At 47.0% G+C, this 21,543-nt stretch overlaps 1 protein-coding gene and 1 long non-coding RNA gene across 2 annotated transcripts in view; both read left to right on the top strand.

Annotated features, from left to right (window-relative positions):
• Positions 1-4,698, top strand: part of MATN4 (matrilin 4) — a 12,935-nt gene extending 8,237 nt beyond the window's left edge. The window contains exons 7-11 of the mRNA XM_019637044.1: positions 993-1,015; positions 1,050-1,531; positions 1,642-1,794; positions 4,154-4,261; positions 4,343-4,698. Of these exons, the coding sequence (XP_019492589.1) occupies positions 993-1,015; positions 1,050-1,531; positions 1,642-1,794; positions 4,154-4,261; positions 4,343-4,401 (825 nt within the window). The 3' untranslated portion in view covers positions 4,402-4,698. The remainder of the gene's footprint in view (positions 1-992; positions 1,016-1,049; positions 1,532-1,641; positions 1,795-4,153; positions 4,262-4,342) is intronic.
• An 11,826-nt stretch (positions 4,699-16,524) lies between these two features.
• Positions 16,525-21,543, top strand: part of LOC109379913 (uncharacterized) — a 19,535-nt gene continuing 14,516 nt past the window's right edge. The window contains exon 1 of the long non-coding RNA XR_002123305.1: positions 16,525-16,761. This is a non-coding gene — a long non-coding RNA (uncharacterized LOC109379913). The remainder of the gene's footprint in view (positions 16,762-21,543) is intronic.

Raw genomic sequence — 21,543 nt, 5'->3', positions numbered from 1 at the left:
ATTGTAGTGAACATATGAAGTATGTCATGATGTATTATTATTGTTACTACTTTTAAAAAAAATGTGGGTTGTGGTAAAAATTTTGGAACCACTGCTTTAGCTCATCACAGTCTAGTTTCAGTCAACCCATCAGCCTGGCTTGTGCCACACGTGAACGTTTTAACCGTACTGGCCTGTCCATTCCCAAATGTGTCGAGAGCTCCCAGCTTCCATGCCTCTGCACAGGCTGCTCCCACCACCTAGAATGTCCCTTTCTGCCTTGGAGAACTCCTACTCATCCTTGAAGACCAAATCAAATGTCACCACCACCATGCAGCCTTCCTCACCAACTCCAGGAAGAATGAATTATTCCTACCTTGGGCTCCCTGCATGCCCATCTATTCTAGAACTTTCCTTGACTGTAGCATGTGGCATGTCTGACTACTCTGCTCTATCCCGATTTCCTTATGGATCAGGATTATGTTTCATTTATTGTGGAACCCCCTTCAGGGCCTAGCAAAGTCCCTGGCTGAGGACAGGAGAGGCTATATTGTAGAATGATCAGGAGCTTGGGTTTTGGAGTCAGACAGACCTGGTTTCAAATCCTGGCTCAGCTACTACTACTGGCTCTAGAATCCAGAGCAAATCACTTTATCCTTCAGAACCTCAGATTATAGAAAATGGGTATAATCCCCAAAGTTCTTGGGAGGAGTGAGAAAAAACTATATAAAGCACCTAGCCCAGGGCCTGGCGGTAAGCTGTCAATAATATTTTTGTTTTTATTTAGGATTGTTAATAGTGGTAAAGTATTTAGAATTTTGTCTGATACATAGTAGATGATCAATAAATGGTAGCTATTGTGGCGGTTGTTATTATTATTATTATTATTATTATTAAAAAGATGCTTTTAGCAATTGCCTGGCTTGTACTAAGCACTCAATAAATGGCAAAGGTTATAATGATGCTGCTGATAATAATAATACATCATTCCATTAGCACAGTGCCTGGCATAGGAAGGACTTTACACATGGTGTCTGTTATATAATAAGCGTTTGCGAATGAAGGACCAGATGCGTAGATGGCTGGTGCCAGCCACGGTTCTGGTCTCTCCATCGGAGTCCTTCTCTTCACTGTATAGGATGCAGGGAAGGCCACGTGGACCTAGTTCTGCTCGTCGATGGCTCCAAGAGCGTGCGCCCGCAGAATTTCGAGCTGGTGAAGCGCTTTGTGAACCAGATCGTGGACTTCCTGGACGTGTCTCCTGAGGGCACGCGAATAGGGCTGGTGCAATTCTCGAGCCGGGTACGCACCGAGTTCCCGCTGGGCCGCTATGGCACTGCCGCGGAGGTGAAGCAGGCTGTCCTGGCCATAGAGTACATGGAGCGTGGTACCATGACTGGGCTGGCACTGCGCCACATGGTGGAACACAGCTTCTCCGAGGCGCAAGGCGCGCGGCCCCGTGTCCTCAACGTGCCTCGCGTGGGCCTGGTCTTCACCGACGGCCGCTCCCAGGATGACATCTCAGTATGGGCGGCGCGGGCCAAGGAGGAAGGTGGGCTTGGCGCGGGATGCACTGGCCTGGGGTTGGGTTGGAAGCAGGGAGTGGGTTGAAAGAGGCTTTCCTGAGGCCTAAGGCGCCCCATGTGTCCCTTGGCCGGGTAGGCATTGTCATGTACGCCGTGGGCGTGGGCAAGGCCGTGGAGGAGGAGCTGCGTGAGATCGCCTCGGAACCCGCGGAGCTGCATGTGTCCTACTCCCCCGACTTCAACACCATGACACACCTGCTGGAGAACCTCAAAGGCAGCATCTGCCCGGGTGAGCACATCTGTCTCAGGTCCCCTTCCCTTCTCTCATTGCCGACCCTCCCATATCTCCCCTTCCTATTCACCCCCACCCACTTCGCAGAGTTATAGCCTGGGGATGGACTCCCTAGACAGAACCTTGTTACTTAAAGTGTGGTCCGTGGACCAGCGGCAGGGTTGCAGCATTTCCCTACCCAATGAGTCAGATTTTGCACTTGAACAAGACCTACCCAATGAGTCAGATTTTGCACTTGAACAAGACCCTCAGGGGATTCGTATGTATATTAAAGATTAAGAAGCATTAAACTAGGCTATCTGTCTCCCAGATCAGTGGGTGTTCAGAATAATTTGGGGAAAATTTTTCAAAGGAATGCCAAACAGCATTTCTAAGTGGAGTCACATTATATATTCCATTAACTTGTTGGAATTCAACTTTACAAGCCTGGCAAAGTGGCAGGACTGAGTGTGATTCAAGTACACAGAGCTATGTATTATTTTTTCTTCTTCTAACAATGTAGCCCATAAATTCAATCCATCTACTTTGTCTGGTGCTCAGCTGAGAAAAAAGGGACCAATGCTATCTGTGGAGGAGAAATGGGCTGTTAAACGTGTGTACTGTACTTTATAGGTGATACAGGGGATTTCTCGGGGGTAACTTTTACTACAGAGTCTTTAGCCTCTAAGCCAGGCCTAAAATATGACTCTTCTTTCAGATTATCAGGCCCTACTTCTAGAATGAGGTTCAGTGGGCTGGGCCGGGCCTGGTGCATCTATACTTAAATAGATAAGTAAATAGAGAAATCTATATTTAAATAAACAAACAAGCACACACACATATATACATATGGTATCTCTATACATATGTGTATGTATATGCATATACAATATATATACAGGCACGCCCCCCCTCCAGGCTAATTCTAATAATTAGAATATTGTGGAGATACTGGATTAGCTGCTCCTTCAGGGCCCTTCCTATCCTGACTCTTATGTCCCCTACAGTGTGACTTTGAACAAGTCATTTAACGTTCACCCCTACCTTAACTTCCCTCTTCTATAAAGGGGAGGATGCTGGCTGCCCAAGGTTGCCTCTAGCTATAGAATTCTAAGAGAAATCGGCTCTGCGGTTGAAGCTTTTCACCAATTGACTGTATGGCCTTGGGCAGGGTCCTCCCGGCTCTCTGGACCTTGGGCCTCATCTGCAAAATCAGGAGACTTTGCAGGACTGTTATCAGTACCATTAATGACATGACATACAGCAGTTTGCTAAAGGTACACACAAGACTAAGAAATTACTTTTAAATCATAACAGCCAAGTGGCAGGCATTGTGCTGTCATATTAAACATGTGTACAGAATGTCAGTGAACCTAAGATGCCATCCGCTGTAAGAGTCACCATTGTTTTCTATACTGCGAAGAAAAAAACAGGTGCCAAATTTAATTGTAAGGCACTTATTTTGATTTCACAGATGTAGAACTGTGTGAAGAGAGAGAGAGACTTGGATCAGCGGTTCTTAAACGTTAGTGTGCTTCAGACTCATCTGGAGGGTTGGTTAAAACACAAAATGCTGGACTCCAACCCCAGAGTTTGTGATTCAGTAGGTGTGGGGTGGAGTCTGATAATTTGTATTTCTAGTAACTTTCCAGATGATGCTGATGCGTCTGGTCCAGGGGCCACACTTTGAGAAACACTGGTCTGGTTGAAATACACGATCGGGTATTTACTTGTGCCAGGCAGCGCTGTAGATCTGCTCTCTTCAACAAGGTGCTAAACTAATTACAATAAACATTTTAGTTCTTCCGTCACACTAGCCACATTTCAAGTGTTAAATAGCCACATATGGCTTGTGCTCATCATACTGGGCACAGCAGATACACAACGTTTTCATCACTGCATAAAATTTCACTTGGAGAGTGCTGCTGGGAACTCTTGCCACTCAAAGTGTGGCCCTCCGACCAGCAGCGTCAGCAGCACTTGGGAGCTTATTAGAAATGTACAGTGTCAGCTCCTTCTCCCTTCTGAATACAAATCTATTTTAACAAGATCTGGGATTCCAATGAGCATCAAGGTTTGATAACACTCTACACACACGCGCGCGCACACACACACGTTAGAATCCTCAGCACCACCCAATGAATAGGATTTCTCATTGTAACCATTTTTACAGACGAGGAAACTAAGGCTTAGAAAAGTTGAAAGAAGTTTTCAGTATCTCACAGCTACAGAGCTGGTACTCATCCCACGTCTGTCTGAATCCAAAGCCCATACACTTAACCATAGTCTGGGGAGAGGTACATCAGAGGGCCTTGGCCAGGGCCAGCTGGTCCTCCTGCAGATTTTCATTTCCCCACTGTCTGTGACCGGCTGGCAGAGGAGGGCATCAGCGCGGGGACAGAGCTTCGGAGTCCCTGCGAATGCGAAAGCCTGGTGGAGTTCCAGGGCCGAACGCTGGGGGCGCTCGAGAGTCTGACTCAGAACCATATCCTTTGGGGTTGGGGGCGCCGGCTGAAGGGAAGGGAAGGGGGTCCCGTGAAACCCAACAGCTTCCTTAACGTCTCACTCGCCCAGCTGATGGCGCGCTTGGAGGATCTGGAGAATCAGCTGGCCACTCATAAGTGAGGACCACCGTGGCGACTCGGACAGAGACGCAGACCCGCGGACTGTGCCCCCTTGTGCGCCGTTGGGAGCCGGGGGCGGGCTGAGCCTGGGCCCCTTCGGCTCCGGCTGTTGGGGACCAGGCGCTGGCGGGCTCCCAGCGCTGTGCTCGAGCTGGCCTCGCCTGGACCACAAGCCGGACTGCGGGGGACAGAGGGGACGTGTGCCAGGTCCGCACGCCCTTGCCGCGTGCTGCGCTCAGATCTTTCTTGGATTTCTTTTTTTGTTTTCTTTTTCTTAAAAAAAAAAAAAAATCTGGTTTCCACGGGGTCGGTTTGTGGGTCTTGCTGTGCCGCCAGGGGGAGGGGAGGCCAGACGGAGCGCGCTGCGGCGGCGCCCGGGCGGCGTCTCCTCTGAGAAAGGCGCATTGTGCGGGGGTCGGGCTGGGGGGCAGGGGACCGGGCACCGCTTCCCCCTCCTTGTTTATTCAGCCGAGAACAGACGGCTCCTTCTGCCGGCTGCGGGAAGAAAAGGGGCTTCACGGGAACCCTGGGGTCTGTGCAAGTCTGCACCCCTCCATCCCCCTGCGGATCTGACGCTTTGCTCTCTGGCCCTGCCTATCTCATGGTGCCCCCAAACCTGGCTGAAAAGCTGCTAGAACTGGGTGGGGGAGTTGGTGAGGAAGCGGGAGGCAGTAATTGAACCCCTAAATGGACAGGGTGGGGGCAGATAGATGAGTTTCACCTGGATTTTATCTGCCTTCTACACTAGGTAGGAAGAAAAGTATCAGTCAGGACCTGTGCCCCACTCTCTGCCCCCCCCCCCCCCCCCCCCGCTCCCTCCAAAAAACAAAAACTAAAAGCTAAAAAACCATCCCCTATGGGTAAAGAGCACAATCTGGTAACCATTCCCCAAGTGCATGTAAGAAAATACAAAGATTAAAATGCTTCCAGTCATAGAGTAACTGGGGAAAATTACTCTGGGTTTGTTTCCATCTCTGTAAAACGGGGATTGAAATTGTTACCCCAAGAGTGATGGTGAGAATTATTCTAAAGCATCTGACATTGTGCCTGGTCCATCTGAGGCCCTCAATTAATGGTAGCTGTTAATCATTATAAAAATAGCTAATATATTTACTCTTGGGTATTACTCTAAGTGATTTGCAGGCATTTTCATGTTATCCTCTCAACAACCTGGTGAGGGAGGAATTATTGCCCTTATCATCCCATGTTACAGACCTTCCAGCCAAGCCTTAACCTGTGGCCGGAATTTCTGCAGGTGGCCACGGGGTTTTTCACAGGTGACTGAAGCGGGAACATGGGTGTTCAGGAGTGACTGGAGTATGGGGGGACAGGATGATTGAAATCTTACCTGGACTTGAGGGTCAGATGAGCTCAGGTGCTAATAAGCACAGTACCTGGCTTATGACTTCATCTGCCCAGCCGCTTTATTTTACAGTCGGGAAACCAAGGCCTAGAGGGCAGAGCTGCAGGCCCAAGGTCACACAGTGAGAGAACCCCAGCTGGAACAGGCAGTAGCGGGGAGGAGAGGTAGGGGGGAGATTCTGATTGGAATGGGGTTCTGAACTGATGGTGGGGCACCTGAGGGCAAAGGTGAGGTTCCCTCTCTGCCTCCTCCCTGGCGCGGACCGGGACAACTTTATCTAGGGTTTCTTTTCTCATCTGCTGTTTTCTCCTGCAATATCCCTAATGGCCACTGGAGGGCGCCTGGAGCTCTGATTTGGAGTTGGGTCCCAGTCCTTTCAGGCACTTGGCATCTGGCACTTGGACACATGAGCCAGGGCTGTTCTTCTCCATCAGGCTCTCCTCCCCCTTCTCACCCCTCCATCCCCACTCTGGCAGACCCCACCACCTCATGCTAGTAGCTACTACTGTTCCTTAGGTATTGAGCACAGGCTCCTGGCTTTGCAGACCAGCCCTACGGCTTCCCAGCTGTGTGTGTTGACAGGTGCTGGTTCCCTTGCCCATCCCTCAGTTCCCTTTATTTCATTTCCCTTTCCTCTTACCCCCTTTTCCTTCTTGGATAGGAAAGAATGTCCCACATATCTGGGTAGCTAGCCCTTGCTTCTTTGTTTACACCCCCTCCTACTTCAAAGGATAGAAGACTTTCAAAGGACTCATCGGTTCAGAAAAACAAACATCCATTAACCCAAGAACAGAAAGAATCCAAGTAACAGTGGGGGTAGAGTGACATCGCCAAGAAAGAGAGAGGGCAACAGAGCCGGAGCAGACACTGGGCCTGGGCCTCCTGATGTCCAGAACCTGATGAGACTGGTCACAGAGCACGTACATTTTGGGGGGGCTCTTGAGCTCAGCTCTCCTGGGGGGAACACAGCACCCTCAGCACGCTTGTTCCCTGGCGATTTGAATATTTAAAAGGCCAGTGTCTTCCGCAGTGGTTGGCAGAGTTTTCACTCATGGAGCTGTTTCTTCGACTTGGTAACGTGTGCTAGACATGTTCCCCGGCGGAAAACCCAGGACAGGAAGGGCCTGCAACCTCAGCCAGTCACCCTGACTCCCTTTCCGAATTTCACCCGTGTTCTCTGGCTTTCTGTTTCTCCATGTTTTTGGCCTTTCTATCCTTATATTCTGCAATTGTTCACAGCTCTTTTCAGTTTCTTCAGCTGGCACAGCTGCTGTCTCCAAGGGTTATCGACTCTCCTCCTGGTTCTTTGGACTTATAATGGTAAGAAAAGGGAGAAAAGCAAACCATCAATTACGAAACACCTACAGCGTGCCAGGAACTATGGTATGCCTCACACCCTCATTGTCTTGTTTAAACCCCTCAACCTATAGAAGGGAAAACCATGTTTCAAAGAGACCCGTTGCTCACAGCCACAAAGCTTCAAAACTAGGATTCGAACCCAGGTGTCACCGATCCCAGAGTATGTCCCGTTCACGCTCCTACCCTTCAGTTCATCAGGGACAAATTGGGATTTTTACTAGGAAATTTAAGGGGCAGGCAAAAGCAAAGTCCAAGGTTTGGAAGAGATGAGGGGGCAGAGCGCTGGTTCTTCCTTCAGGGGTAGCTCAAGCACATTTAAAACTCCCGGTCCGTGAGCCACTGTTTCTTTCTGCTCTTCATCTGGCCCTGGGCTGTCCTGTCCCCACCCCACCCCACCCCACCCCACCCCACCCTTCGCTCTGCCCTCTCCCAGGCCCAAGGTGATTTTTTTTCCTGAAGTGGAGAATATATACCATCTGTGGCTCACCTGAGTGTCTCATCCCCAGGGAAGTGCATGGGGGCGAAGCGTCCCAGCAGCTGAGGTGGGTGGGGGTGGGGATGAATGAAGCAGGCAGATAAAGGTAACAATGCCATCACTACAATACGCATATGATAGTCCAGGTCCATTTTCTTCCACGTGAACAAGGAAACCTCAGGGTGTCCTCCATCCCCTGCTAGAGAGCACCTATCCCTAACCTTGGCAGATGCTCAAAAATGCCTGCCCAGTGAGTATTTCTTGAATGTCTATTTTGGAGATATTTTAAGTATTGTGCTATATAGACACTGGGGTTACGATGGTGAAAAAGAGAATCATACTCTCTGTCTTCAACTTACATTCTAGGAGGGGAAGGCAGACAGCAAACAAGCAAGTAAATAAGGTTCCGGGTAGTGATAAATACTAGGAAGTTGATAAAATCGAGTATAGTGCTCTATTAAGAGAGCAGTGCTATCCAACAGGATTTCTGTAATGACAGGAACGTCTACATCTGCGTTTCCCAAAACAGCAGCCAGCATGTGGCTACTGGGCACTTGAAAGGTGGCTAATGCGATCGAGGAACTGAATGTAAAATATTATTTTAATTAATTAATTGACTAATTTAATTAATTGTGAAAAAGTTCCATGTGGCTTGCTGGCTACTGTACCGGACAGCGTCCGTGTTGAGAGTACCTGGAGAGGGGAGAGGTGATGACTTCGGATGGAGTGGTCAGGGGAGACCCTTTCAGGAGGTGATATTTGAGCTGAGGGTCTGAATGAGAAGGTGTCACACAGCTTTCCAGAGTTCCAAGGAGAGAGAGTGCGAACGCAGGGCCGGTGACGGGTGGAAACTCGCTGGCTCGGTGATTCCACGGTGGGCAGAAGGCCTGTGAGGCTGGGATTTAGTGAGTGGGGTGGCACGGCGGGAGCTGGTGGCAGATGGAAAGGGTGCAGAGGGCAGATAATTGGGGCTTTGCAGGCTGCTGGGTTTGCCCCTCTCCTGCCTCTTGGCTGCCTTAGCAATGAAGTGGGTGTAGCTGCCCCTCCCTGGCCTGTCCCCTTCTCTCTCAGGACAGCGGGGGAGGATCGGGTGAGACTAGGTGATGATCAAATGCTTCATACATTCAAAATGCTGCCCATTAGAGAAGGGCAGAGCAGTGGTACTGAGTGAGGTCCGGGACCAGCTGCCTCAGCGTCACCTTGGAACCTGTCGGGAATGCACGTGCTCAGCGGCACCCCTCCACCCCCACCCCCTCAGCTCTCAGCTTCACAGCTCTGGGGGTGGAGCCCCGTGATTTGTGTTTTCACAGGCCCTCCAGGTGGTGGTGATGCACACCCAAGTTTGAGAGCAACTGTGGAAGACTAATGACATTCACCTGCTCTTCTTTGTTCTCATTCGCAGCCCCCCACAAGTGCCCGCCCCCCTCACCCCGACAGCTCTTTGATGGCAGGCGGGAAGGTGTCAATGTTCACTGTCCTCCCTAGCTCTCCTCCCCCCAGGACAGGTTCAGTTTTTAGCTCCACATACATAAATCTTTTTAAAAACCTGATAAATAAAACCTTTGTATTAGAATTCTTTTTTATAAAAGCAATTCACACTCACGGTTAAAATACCACTCAAATAAAGCAGAGGGTATCAAGTGAAAAAAAACAAAATCCCCTGGCTCTCCTAATCCCATTCCCCAGAGGTAACCATTGAACCATGGTTTCTTGTGATTCTTTCCAGACCTTTCCATGGTGCTTATAGAGGCAGAGGCAGCTAGTGCAGTGCTCTGAAGCCAGCTCGCTTGGGTTCAAATTCCAGGCTTGCTTCTTATTTGCCGAATAAGTTGGACAGGTCACCTCAGTTTCCTCACCTGTAAAATGAGGTTAATAGTAGCACTGACCTCACAGAATTGTTGTGAGAATTAGATAAATGAATTCAAGTAAAGCAGTCGGTGCTTGGCATGGGGGGAGCGCTGTGTAAGCATTAGTGATTTCAGTTTGTATTTTTATAATTTTCTTTTTAAAAAAAATGGAAGCATACTCTACACATTACATGAAGCTTGTTCTTTTCGCTTATTGCTCTATCGGGGAGATATTTTTCCTATGGCCGGACATGTATATCTACATGTACAAGATGGTTCTTGTTTTCTTTCTTCCCTGTATCTGACCAATCCTTCCTAGTGGGGGAATTCTCCACCTTGAAGTTCAGTAGAACCACTCGCTCAGAGAAATAGCCTTGTCTTTAGCCCACGATGGTCACTGGTCTTACTGTTGTTTTTTTTGGTGCACAGTGCAGCTGTCAAGTGCTGGTCTCCATCATCTGTTTCAAAAAAACTACAGTGATGCTTCTTTGAGTGGTCCTCTCCTTTGGTGGCAGATGTTGCCACAGAAATCTTAATGGAACATGCCTCTGTGCCTCAGTTTTCTCATCTGTATAATAGGACCATAAAAGTACCTAATTCCATAAGATTGCTGTGAGGATTAAGTGAGTGACAGCATGGGGAGTTAGACCCCAGCATGGTCTGATCCTAGAGCTTGCCTTCTTTTTGTAACGGGGCCAAAGAGAGCCAGTCAGAATGGATAAACAGATTGTGGCATATTCATGTAATGGAATATTACTTAGCGATAAAAGGGAATAGACTACCGACACAAGCAACAACATAGATGAATCTCAAAAACCTTATGTTGAACCAAAGAAACCAGACATAAAAGATTACGTATAATAAGATTCCATATTTCTGAAATTCTAGAGCAGATAAAAGTAATCTAAAGTGAAAGAAAGTAGATCAGTAGCTATCTAGGGCTGGGATTGTTGGGGGTGGGGGTGGAATCTTTATCTATATCTACATATCTATATTTATCTGTAATTGAAGCTTGCTCTTTTAGCAATTTGGTAAATGGGATGCCTTCTCCTCAGCCCTTGAGGGATTGTCAGAAATGCCCTGGTATATTTCTGACATCTTCACGAATCATTTCTGGAGGGGGTTATCGGTGGGAAGGCATTCACACTCTACCATTATCAGTCTGTTCTCTCATCTTCTACTGCATTGGCAGACCATTGCTGCCTTTGTCTCAGACTCCAGGTCTCATTTTCCCTAAGATCTCAAACTCCTACCTGTAGGAATTTTGCCCCCGAGGAGAAGCACCCCCTTACCAGTCTACATAGAATCATATTCCTAGGACATACCATCACTGTGAAAATAAAGGTCAAAAGTGCACATCAGGAATGGTTTAGGTGGGGAAACCCCAATCAGGGAGTGGCTGGGCCACCCAGTTGTCGCCTGTGTAGGAGGAGATCTTGCTGTCACATCTGTCACCCGCTGATCACTGAGGAGGATTTGTATGATCTGGTCTTTCCTTGTTTTCCCTCTTGCCTCATCTTTTTCTTTCTTGTTCAGCTTTGCAGAGGTTCCTTCACTGTGGCCACCACCACCATGAAAGCATCTGGCCATTCTCCCAGTCTTCTGACCTCAGACCTGGGGGAGTAAGGGGTGGATTCCCCAATCTTTTAAGCCAAGCACAGCATAAGTAAGCATTTTTTAAGACCCTTTTTAGTTAAAAATAAAGACAACTATATAATTCCCTAGGCATGGTCTGGGGAGTCAGGGACACGTACAGATGGAGGGTGGAATGGCCTCTTCCTGAGTGGATCCATTCTCTCGTTCACTCATTCCACAAATCATTGTCTGCATCTAATGTTTTCCAAGCATTGACCATGTGTCAGGTCGTATGCCTTGCACCTAAAATAAAGATATGAACCAGACAACAAAGGTCCCTGCATTTGTGAAGTCGACACCCATAATTACTGAGTGCTTACTCTATGCTGGGTGTTGTGTTAGGTTACTAGGACTACAGAGATAAATAAGATTGATACAATTTCTACTCTCAAGGGGCTCTCAGTTCAGTGCAGGAGCTATAAGTTAACAGGTAATTACAACCCAGAGCAAAGAAGAAAGGGAAGGTTGGGCAACAGCAGATGAACATCTGACACAGACAAGGAGATCAGAGGTTAAGAGATAAGTGGCACAAGCTAGACTTCCAGAAATGGGTCTGAACCTTTCTGGAATCCAAACCATTTGGAGATTCTGATGAAAGATATCGAAGTAGGAACTCCTCTGAAAAGTGCACATGATATTTGCATATAATTTCCTGAGGGTTATAGCTCCCATTAGGAATCCTTGGACCTCAGATAAAGAAACCCTAGGAGAGGCATAGAGCCTCGGGGCCAAGTAGAGTCAGAGGTTAGCTAAAATAGCCTCATTTAAGAAGGGGCCCTCCTTCCCTCTTGCCTTGAAGAAACCTCCTTAGAACTGGCTAATGTAGGCCCATGAGCATGACCTCCACTGAGAGTCCGCCATCCTGAATCTGGGCCCTGGGAGGACGCAGAGAGCGTGGTGTTTCCTGGAGATCTAGGAGTGTGAGTTCTAGGAGGGGTCTTCACCATTACCTAACCCAACACACTCTTTGTACTGGTGAGGACGTAAGGCTCAGAGAGGGGCAGTGCCTTGGTTGGGACTACATAGTGAGTCAGGGACACGGCAAGACTTCAGGTCTTAAGCTGCCAGTTCAGAGAGGATGGGGCAGGGAGCAGAGGGACTCCAGTCAAGGTTAAAGATGGCATCTGCTAGGCCAGTAGAGAGACAACTGCAGACTTAGATAGAGTGAACAGGACCAGACTGGGCTGATGGTCAACTGGCCTGAGCAAAACCTCCCCAGAGATGAGTATGTGAGGTGACAGATGAGCCTGGAGTCCCCTCTGAGCCCGAGAGTGGGCAGGAAGCGAACTGTGATAATAATGAGAACTATTTTTGACTCTCTGTATGCCAGACACTGAGCTGGGTGCTTTATGACTGTCTTGTCATTTGCTACTCATAGTAGCCCTAACTAAGGGATGAAATGATTATGTCATTTTACATAGGGTCCTGAAAATAACAGATGCCTCCTGATTTGTTGAAGATCACACAGGAAACAAATTGCAGAGGCAGGCTTTGAATTCAGGCCATTCTGATTCCACAGTCCACCTCTGAGCCGCCTTGCATCCGAATGCTTATTCACAGTTGCATCCTGAGTGTCCACCACAATGCCAGGTACTTAGTAGGCATTTTTGAGGGACGGAATAACTAAACAAGGCTTAAGAGGAAGTGTTGGAGAAGCCTCAGCTGCATTCCAGGAGCCAGGTCGGGACAAGATACTACAGACCAGGCTCTAGGGAGCGCCCGTGGTGGGGACAACCACCTGGCAAGTGACTTCGGCAAGGCCCTGCCTCTCAGAGCCTTGGTTTTCTTTCTCTGAGAGATGGCTGCTTTGGCCTAGATGGTCTTCAAGACCCCTTCCAGTGTTAACATACTTACTATGGTTTTAGGATTTGGAGCGAATTATAACTGAGTCAGGATGGCTCTGAGCTGCCAATATAAAACCTGGTTCTGGCCTCAAGGGATCTTGGGGGCTCCAGGGAGGCCACCGCAAAACCAGGAAGGGTGGGCACAGAGAAGGGACACAGAAATTTTCCCTTCGAGGCAATTCCTCACGCTGGAATGGGAACCCATGTGCATGAAAATAACACTAGGAAAGCAAATTGTTTTGGTCAGTTGACAAAATCAAGGGAGACTCTCTTGTTGAACTCGGGCTCATTTTGGTTAATTGAATACAAGCCACGAGGTTGAAGTTTTAGAAAATCAAGCTCCCTAGGAGACCAATAAAATGGGTTTTTTGCTCTGCCTTGAGTCTGCTCCTCAAACGGTAGTCAGTCCTCTCTTTTTTTTATTCCATCCCCTCTATCTGAGAGATTTCTTTTTATTTTCTAAAAATCCAAACATCATAAAAATCCAAACAGATATCCACTTTTAGAGGACTGGGTAGTAATTGGGGGTGCATAGAGGGTTTTTCTTATAACTTTATTTTTAAGAAGGGAGGTGCTCCCTTTCCTAACCTCTCTTGACACACAAGTGACTGGTTGTGGTGAGACCTATTTGAATTCCACTAATGCCCTTGAGGCAGCTACATGGGCACATCCCTCTCTGCTCTGCAACATTAAACAAAATAGCCGGCTGGTACTATGTTTGCACAGAGAGAAACTTCCCATACGTACCTTGTAATCATTTCGTGTTCTATGTCTTACCACATGTAAAATTTACATTTCTGAGCAATGCCTGTGAATCATGGTATAATAATTGCTTCATTGTTATACCTTATTCATTTATTTTTAAACCAATAGAGAGAAAAATAACTCTATTGTGAGTAGAAGAGGGTTCCAGATGTATACAAGTATCTTGACTAACGATCCCTTGAAACAGTAGCCAACAAACTTAATAATTAGATGAGTTCAAGAAAGACAAAATGCAAAGAACAGCCTAATCCCCCAAATAACTCTGAAATAAGAATTTTAATCCCCTTGAGAGGATACAAGGAATAATATTCATAAAAATAAGAGAAGAGGTTATGAAATAAAAACAGGTAGCTATGGATCAAGAACAGATGGATATGGAAAAAATAAGAGGGTGTGACCTACATACAGCTCAAGTTCTAGAACGAGAGAAAAGAGAGTCAGAACAGATATTCAAAGAAGTAGTGGGAGAGGATTTTCCAGAATCGAGCAATGTGAGTGTTCAGATTGAAAGCATGCATCAGGTGTGGAAAAGAATGAATAAACTAACATCTATGCAATAAGATACTTGGCAATAGTTATAAGTTCATGACACTGGCTAGAAGCCAATAGACCGGAAGCTGACTAAAGTTATGGGTTATACAGTCAGGGAAAGTCCAACATTGGACAACAGGAGGGTGGCTTATTCCTGAAGGCAATCCTCAGACCCCGCTGCACCAACAGGTGTGGTGGGAGAGAAATACAATGATGGGCTTGGCCCATGGCTTTGGTCTTTCCTGTTGTGATTAAGGCCTGAAGTATCCAGATGCTCAAATCCCCTTAAACAACTTTAAGAAGATAGGCCAGTGCTAAGGTGACATATAGTGCTGCAAGAGCGTGTATGGGAAAGCACGTATTTCTATTGTGAAAGATCCGGAGGTGGCTGACCTCACACAACCCATGTATGACCATAGCCGTTGGCGCCCCGGGCCATGGATAAGAGATCACCTTGGGCCGGCCGAGTGGCGCAATGGTTAAGAACTGGCTTGGGACGCCAGAGGGCCCCGGTTCGGATCCCACATATGAGGGCCAGTGACACTGCCCTCCACAGCTAAGATGCTGAACAACAGCTCAACCTGGAGTTGGGCTGCCGTGAATCTCTGGAGATGGCGTAGGCTGCAGCCCCTGTGGCAGTGGGTTGCCATGGGCTACCGTGTGTAGCCAGCAGCCAGCGTGAGTGGCCAGCAGCCGCAGTGAGCGGCCGTCCAGAAGCTGGCGACTGATCTGCCTCGCAATGATGGTGCCAACTTGGGCCAGTGAAGCAACGTCCTCCACAACTAGACTGAAGAACAAAGCGACAGCAACTTGTCTGTTCCCAATTCCCCAGCACTGTTCCCATCCCCCCAATTCCCCAATAAAAATCTTAAAAAAAAAAAAAGAAGACACATGGTCTTGAGGCAAGAGCTTGGGCTTTGCAGTTAGAGATAATGATCATTCTCTTGTTAGTTAGAGGCAATCTATGTGGATTGCTTAGCACATAGAATAGGTTTAATATACGGCAGCCATATTTTGTTATCACATGAGATCTGTAGGGGATGTTGCAGTAGGAAGCATTCCTCTAACATCACAAATGACACTCTATCACTAAATATTGATTACAGTGACTGGCGAGCTGCTTTCCCCCTTTGGTGAGCACTTTTCATGTTCCAGGCACGGAATAGGCACTGGGGATATAATGGTGCAAATATTTGGAAGAAATAAATGCTGTTGGTCGAGTGATACGTCACCTGAACTTTTGAGAAGGAAACTGCATTATGCCATCAGTAGAGAATCTAGGAATATGAGAATTAGGGGTGCATTGCCCGAGGTCTCAGCTGAGAGTCCACATCTCTAGTTTCAGTTCCAGATTTAAACAGCATCTTTGCACTTGACCTCTCCTCCCCTTTTCCACCTACAAGGCTAATGGGACCCCCCCCCCCCCCCCCCCCCCCCCCGCACACACACACACATGATGCTCAGGGTTCAGATCAACACCGGAGACGGCCTTCTTATCAGACTGATGACACCTTCCAGGACAACTTCTTCTATTTCTTCCCTGGTAGTTGACCTCACAGTCTTGCCTGGGGCAGGAAAGAGCCACTGTCTGGCTGGTGAAGCAGCTGTCAGGTGGTCAGTTTTTCAGGTAATAGTCATTCAGATAACCAGACAGTTGGCAGCCACCCAGCCAGTCAGCACTGGACAACTGGTCACCTGCATTGACTGAGACCCTGATGTTAGAGGAAAGCCAGATCTTACCTACAAGGGATGCACAGGTCTCAGGAAGGAGGTGGTGGTCATGGGGATGGGGAGGAGATAATTCTTGCTGCTCAGGCTGGGGCAGGGGCTGGGTCCAAGAAGCAGGGGGTGTAGTGTGAAAGGTACAAGATCTCAGACCTGTGGCTCTACTCTCACCAGATCAGAATCCTGGGAAGTGTCCAGTGGTCCATGAGCAATGTCTGATGCTTAATACCACCCCCCACCCCACCAACTCCCAGCCAATTACTGTGAGACAAATAGCCAGTGCTTGTGTGACTTAAAGTGCTCCAGGAACACGTGTGGAAAAGAGCGTGTATTCCCTGTGAAAGGTTAGGATTCAGGCTCATTGGAGAGGGTGTGGTGGCAGCCCATTTTTGGCAGAGAAGCCGGCTGAGTTGTCCCAAACCTGAGCTGACGATCCACAGTCCAAGGTCAGAGGCTCGTTTGGGTGCTGGAGAAATGCTCTGGGAAGCTGCCTGCTGGGGGTGCTGTTGAACTAACTGGGAAGCCGTTTCCAGAAAGTCACCAGGCCGCAGCTGGGGAGCCTGCAGGACTTACACTTAGGAAGCGTGCTGGTTGTCCTTGGGACTCTTCTGGGAGCTGTCTGTGGGGGTTCCAGTGAACGCGCCTGCTGGGTGAGCTCCACCAGCACAGCAGCAAGAAAAAAGAAAGCGCACCAAAACCAGGATGAGAAGACCCTTCCTCTTTCACGGCTGACAAAACATTGACGTTGTGCTGGCTGGCAAGGGAGAATGTTCCCATATTACAGGCCAGCAACGAAGGATGGATTTGGAGCTGAGAGGTAAGAAACTGAAATCTAGCACAAATAGAATAGAATAAAGAACCCTCAAACAGTCCCCTACATATACAGGAATTTGATGTATGTCACAGGTTGTTTTGCAAACCAGCAGGGAAAAGGGAGTCTTTTCAATAAATGGCACCGGGACAAATTCCATAGTTTAAAAATACAAGAAATTTGATCACTATCTCTCATTACATGCGAAACCAATTCCAACTGGGTTGTAGACTTAATATAAAAGGCAAAACCATAAAGATTTTAGAATATAGTGTAGGACAATGTTTTCATGACCTCAGTGCAGAGAGACATTATTTAGAGAGAACACAAAAATAATAGCAATAAAGAAAAGGAGTGATAAATTTGACTACAATACATTTAAAATTTCTGTTTAACAGAAGGTACTGTTAAGAAAATGAAAAGGCCAGCCATAGGTGGGAGGAGCTGTTTGCAATGCATGTCACCACCTCAGGGCTCACATCCAGAATATATATATATATATAAAGAACTATGAATAAATAAGTAAAGAATAGTCAACCTGGTAGAAAAATGTACCAAATACAGCCTCCTCACACAAAAAAAAAGAATTGCAAATGCCCAAGTATCATTACTAATCAGAAAAATGCAAATGAGAACCCCAAATGAGACCCTACTACATATCCACCAAATTGACAAACACGGAAACGTTTGACAACACTGCGTTGTTTTTCACAAGGCTGAGGAGCAATTGGAGCTGTCATTCACTGCTGGTGGGGGAGAAAGCTGGGACAATTCCTGAGGTAATAAAGTTGAGAAAACACATAGTCTATGATACAGCAAACACCAAGTGTAAATGCATTCATGTGTGTACAAGAGAATGGGCAGAAATGATCATAGCAGCATCCTTCAAAATAGCCAAAGTCTGGAAACAGCCCTGTTGTCCCTCAGTACTAGAATGAAAGAAAAAGTCTGGCCTATTCACAGACTGAATGTAAAAGTAAATGAGTGATACACGGCTACACGCAATGGGGTGGATGAACGTCAAACTATAACGGTGAGTGAAAGCATACAGGCTGTTTAATAACATTTATATCAAGTGCAAAAGCAGCCGAACGAAAGTATAGTTTGTGGGGATGATGATTATGTAATCAAACTATAACTAAAAGCAAAGAAGTGCTTACCACAAAAATCAGCTTACTAGTTCCCTTTGGTTGAGGAAGGGGGTTATGTCTGGCAAAAGGCATTCTGGGGCTTCTAAGTCAATAAAAACATCTTAAAAATCTCGATCTGACATGGGATTTGCTTTATGATAATTTATTCAGTTGCATATTTATGTTTTAGATGCTTTCTCCCTGTGTTAGTTTGACAATAGATTCAAATATATGTAAATGTACATATCGACAAATTACATATCAATGTCTGTATGTTGGAAATAAAAATATTTATATTTGAAATATGAAGTTACATCTGACAATGAAAAAGCTGACCAAAAAAAATCTTGAAAAAAAAATCTCAAAGCTGGGCACACATGCACACCCAAAGAAAATGCAAACATTCTCTCAAGTGGCTGAAACACTCTCTCATTGGGGAATGGCCTAAGTGTCTTAAGCACAGGTTGTAGATGGCTTCTTCATGAGACAGACTCACGTTGGGGGAATTCCTGGCTGGGGGCTGCAAGGTTTACTGATGGGAGAGGCAGAAGTCCTAAAACATGTGGACCAGCGCTTTCTCTTTGAAGGGGCCCAGTGTCCCTATCTGTACATCATACTGACTGGATTACACGATCCCTGGAATATAAATTGAGCAAAATGCAAAAATGTCAGCAAGATGTCTGAGTCGCAGGTGGCGGAGAGGAGGGTAAGAATAAATTAGAGTTGATGATGTGTCCCGCCCCGAGTGCAAAGATGGAGAGACCGAGGCTCGGAAAAGGGAAGGGTCTTGCCCACATTTTCACAGGACATCAACAGTGGGAGTAGAACCACAGCCGCCCCTCCAAAGTGCTCTTCTCCCCGAGGCGCCCTGCTTTTCTGACCCTCGGGCAGCTGAGAAGCTGGGCGGAGAGGGAAGGTTGCTGCTATTCCAGGCTTGGTACTGGGAATGCAACAGCTGCCAGGTTCCAAAGAGGTCTGGATCCGATCGTTTAGGAGGAATCCAAGCCCCGTGTCACGGGAGCAGCACTTATTTCGAGGAGAGAGTGTCCAGATTATCCTGTCCTTCTCTGTCCCACCCCACCCTTGCATGGCCCAAACACTGGCCATTGTTTTGTCTTTCTCCTCCTCTCCTGGCAAGAACCAGGGGGTGTTTCAATAAAACCCACAGAGCATGGCCTTTCTGCGGTTTGGGGCAGGTGCTTACGGGTTTCCCATGGAGCGAGGATCCATGCCGTTGGAGGGCTGAGTGCCATTTCCTAGGACATTTCTGAGAAACTGTAAACGCATGTGTGGGTTTGTACTGGTGCCTGCATGTGTTTCTATGTGCCTGTTGTGTCTTTGTGGCACACCTGCCTGTTACCCAGGGCGGGGTCCACAGACCAGCAGCATTGGCAGAATGAGAGCTTGAGAAATCTGGCATCTCTGGCCCCATCCAAGACCTCCTGAGTCAGAACCTGCATTTTATGGTTCTCGTGCACATCAAAGTTTAACAAGCCTGGCATTGGTGTTTGAGGAGCCCAGGACAGCGTACAGTCTATGTAGGTGAAAGGGTCAGGACGGAGGAAATGGGCACGTCTGCGTCCCAAATTATAGGCACATTTGTGTGTGTGTCTGTATGTGAATGAGCGTGTCTCTTGTTCAAAGCGGGGAGGATTTCCTGAGGGCTGACTACATAGCCAGGCACCCCATAAGTTCTTAACACGATTGTTTATGTCCTCTGCTTCATTTGATTTGAATAAAGGCCTTGGGTGAAGCAGAGGGTGGGGTTGATTTGTGTTGAAAGCCTTAAAAATATGCAAACCCTTTGACCCAGTACATTTCACTTCATGGCATCTATCTGAGCAGGAAAACCTGAAATAAAGAGAAAATGATTCACGTGTAAGGATTTACATCTACACAGAATTTACAATAGAAACCAAGAGCTGGGAGCAACTGGTTTGTCCAGTAGAGTTATAGAAATGATGACATAACCCTGAGGTGAGCAACCTATGGCCAATAGCTGAGTTCAGCTCAACAGCGTTTCCTGGACACCCTCTCCAAGCCAAGTGCACACCATGTAGAAGATTGACAGAGCCGACGAACACGGCCCCTGCTCTCATAAAGATCTAGATAGTTATGAAGTTTGTATAACATTGGGGGATTGTGTTATCACTTGAACAAGAAAAGGGGATATGAAATTATGTATACAGCATAATCACAATCAAGGGGAAACTGCACTTGAATGAGAAAGAACAAGCCACACCTTCTCACCAGACAGGGAGAGAGGAGGAGGCAAGTGACCTTCTCATACTCTAGTCCGATTAAAGCCTTGCCTTGTTTTCTGTATAAACTGTTTCTTATTCCCCACAGATTGCAAAAGTCGCAATTTGCAAGGAACAAAAGGGATGCTTTGTGAAATAGCATCAACACTAGCTCCTTTGTGGGGAGGATGGCTTTGCAAATCATGGGCAGTTTAGGAAAATGTTTCTCTTTCTCTGAGTAGATTTAGACTACCCATTATCTGAGAATTGTTTATCCTTCAGGGCCTGTGTGTCGTATGAATAAGTCTGCCTGTCTGTCATCTGATCCAACCAATACTCACTGGACATTCGGAAAAATAAAGATGATTATCTGCAAGTCACAGCAGATGCGGGGGTTCAAAAGAATGAACCCTGTTATGTCAATGCCCACCCTGGGCTATTCTGGGAAACCTGGAGGCCCAACACCTCACTGGGCCACCCTGCTGCACCCTTCTCTCACCTCCAATAAGGGTTATTCCAGACTGAGGACCCCAGGCTCAGGGAAATGTACTGCCAGGGGTGTGCCCACCTGTCACCCTGTAGGGGAAGCAGCCTGAGCCCTGGAAGGAGATAAACTCCTGGGTTATCCATAGAACACACGCTGAAAAACCAATGGTAGGTTTTTTTTTCTGTTGATTTCTACTTATCTAATTTTTGACAATGATCACTCAAAAAGAAAACATTAAGCTCTTACCAATGGATTAAAAAATATTTAGAGTCCAGAAATGACACTGGATTCCCCAATTCTTTTCTTAAGACTATTTTTTTTTAAGAGCAGCTTTAGGTTCACAGCAAAATGAAGAGGAAAATACAGAGGTTTCCCAGATACCCCCTGCCCCCACACATAAATTGTCTCCCCCACTATCAACGTCCCCCACCAGAGTGGCGAAGATTCCATTGTCTGGAAGTACCACCATTTATTTATTCGTTCACCTACTACAGGACATCTTGGTTGCTTCCACGTTTGGGCAATTATGAATAAAGCTGCTATACACAGCTGTGTGCAGGTTTCTGTGTATGTGTGTGGGGGTATACGTTTTCAACTCCTTTGGGTAAATACCAAGGAGCATGACTGCTGAATTGTATAGTAAGACTATGTTTAGCTTTGTAAGAAACCGCCATATTGTCCTCCCAAATGGCTGTACCAGTTTGCATTCCCACCAGGAATGTATGAGAGTTCCCGTTGCTCCACATCTTTGTCAGCAGTTGCTGTCGTCAGTGTTCTGCATTTTGGTATCTCATTGATCTTTTATTTATTTATTTATTTATTTATTTATTTATTATTGGGGAATTGGGGGGATGGGAACAGTGCTGGGGAATTGGGGGAAGGGGAACAGACAAGTTGCTGTCGTTTTGTTCTTCAGTCTAGTTGTGGAGGA

This window comes from Hipposideros armiger, unplaced genomic scaffold (genome assembly GCF_001890085.2).
Source record: "Hipposideros armiger isolate ML-2016 unplaced genomic scaffold, ASM189008v1 scaffold_31, whole genome shotgun sequence".
NCBI classification, from domain to species: domain Eukaryota; kingdom Metazoa; phylum Chordata; class Mammalia; order Chiroptera; family Hipposideridae; genus Hipposideros; species Hipposideros armiger.
Note: the sequence above shows the minus strand (reverse complement) of the source record. Positions and strands in the feature narration are given on the sequence as shown.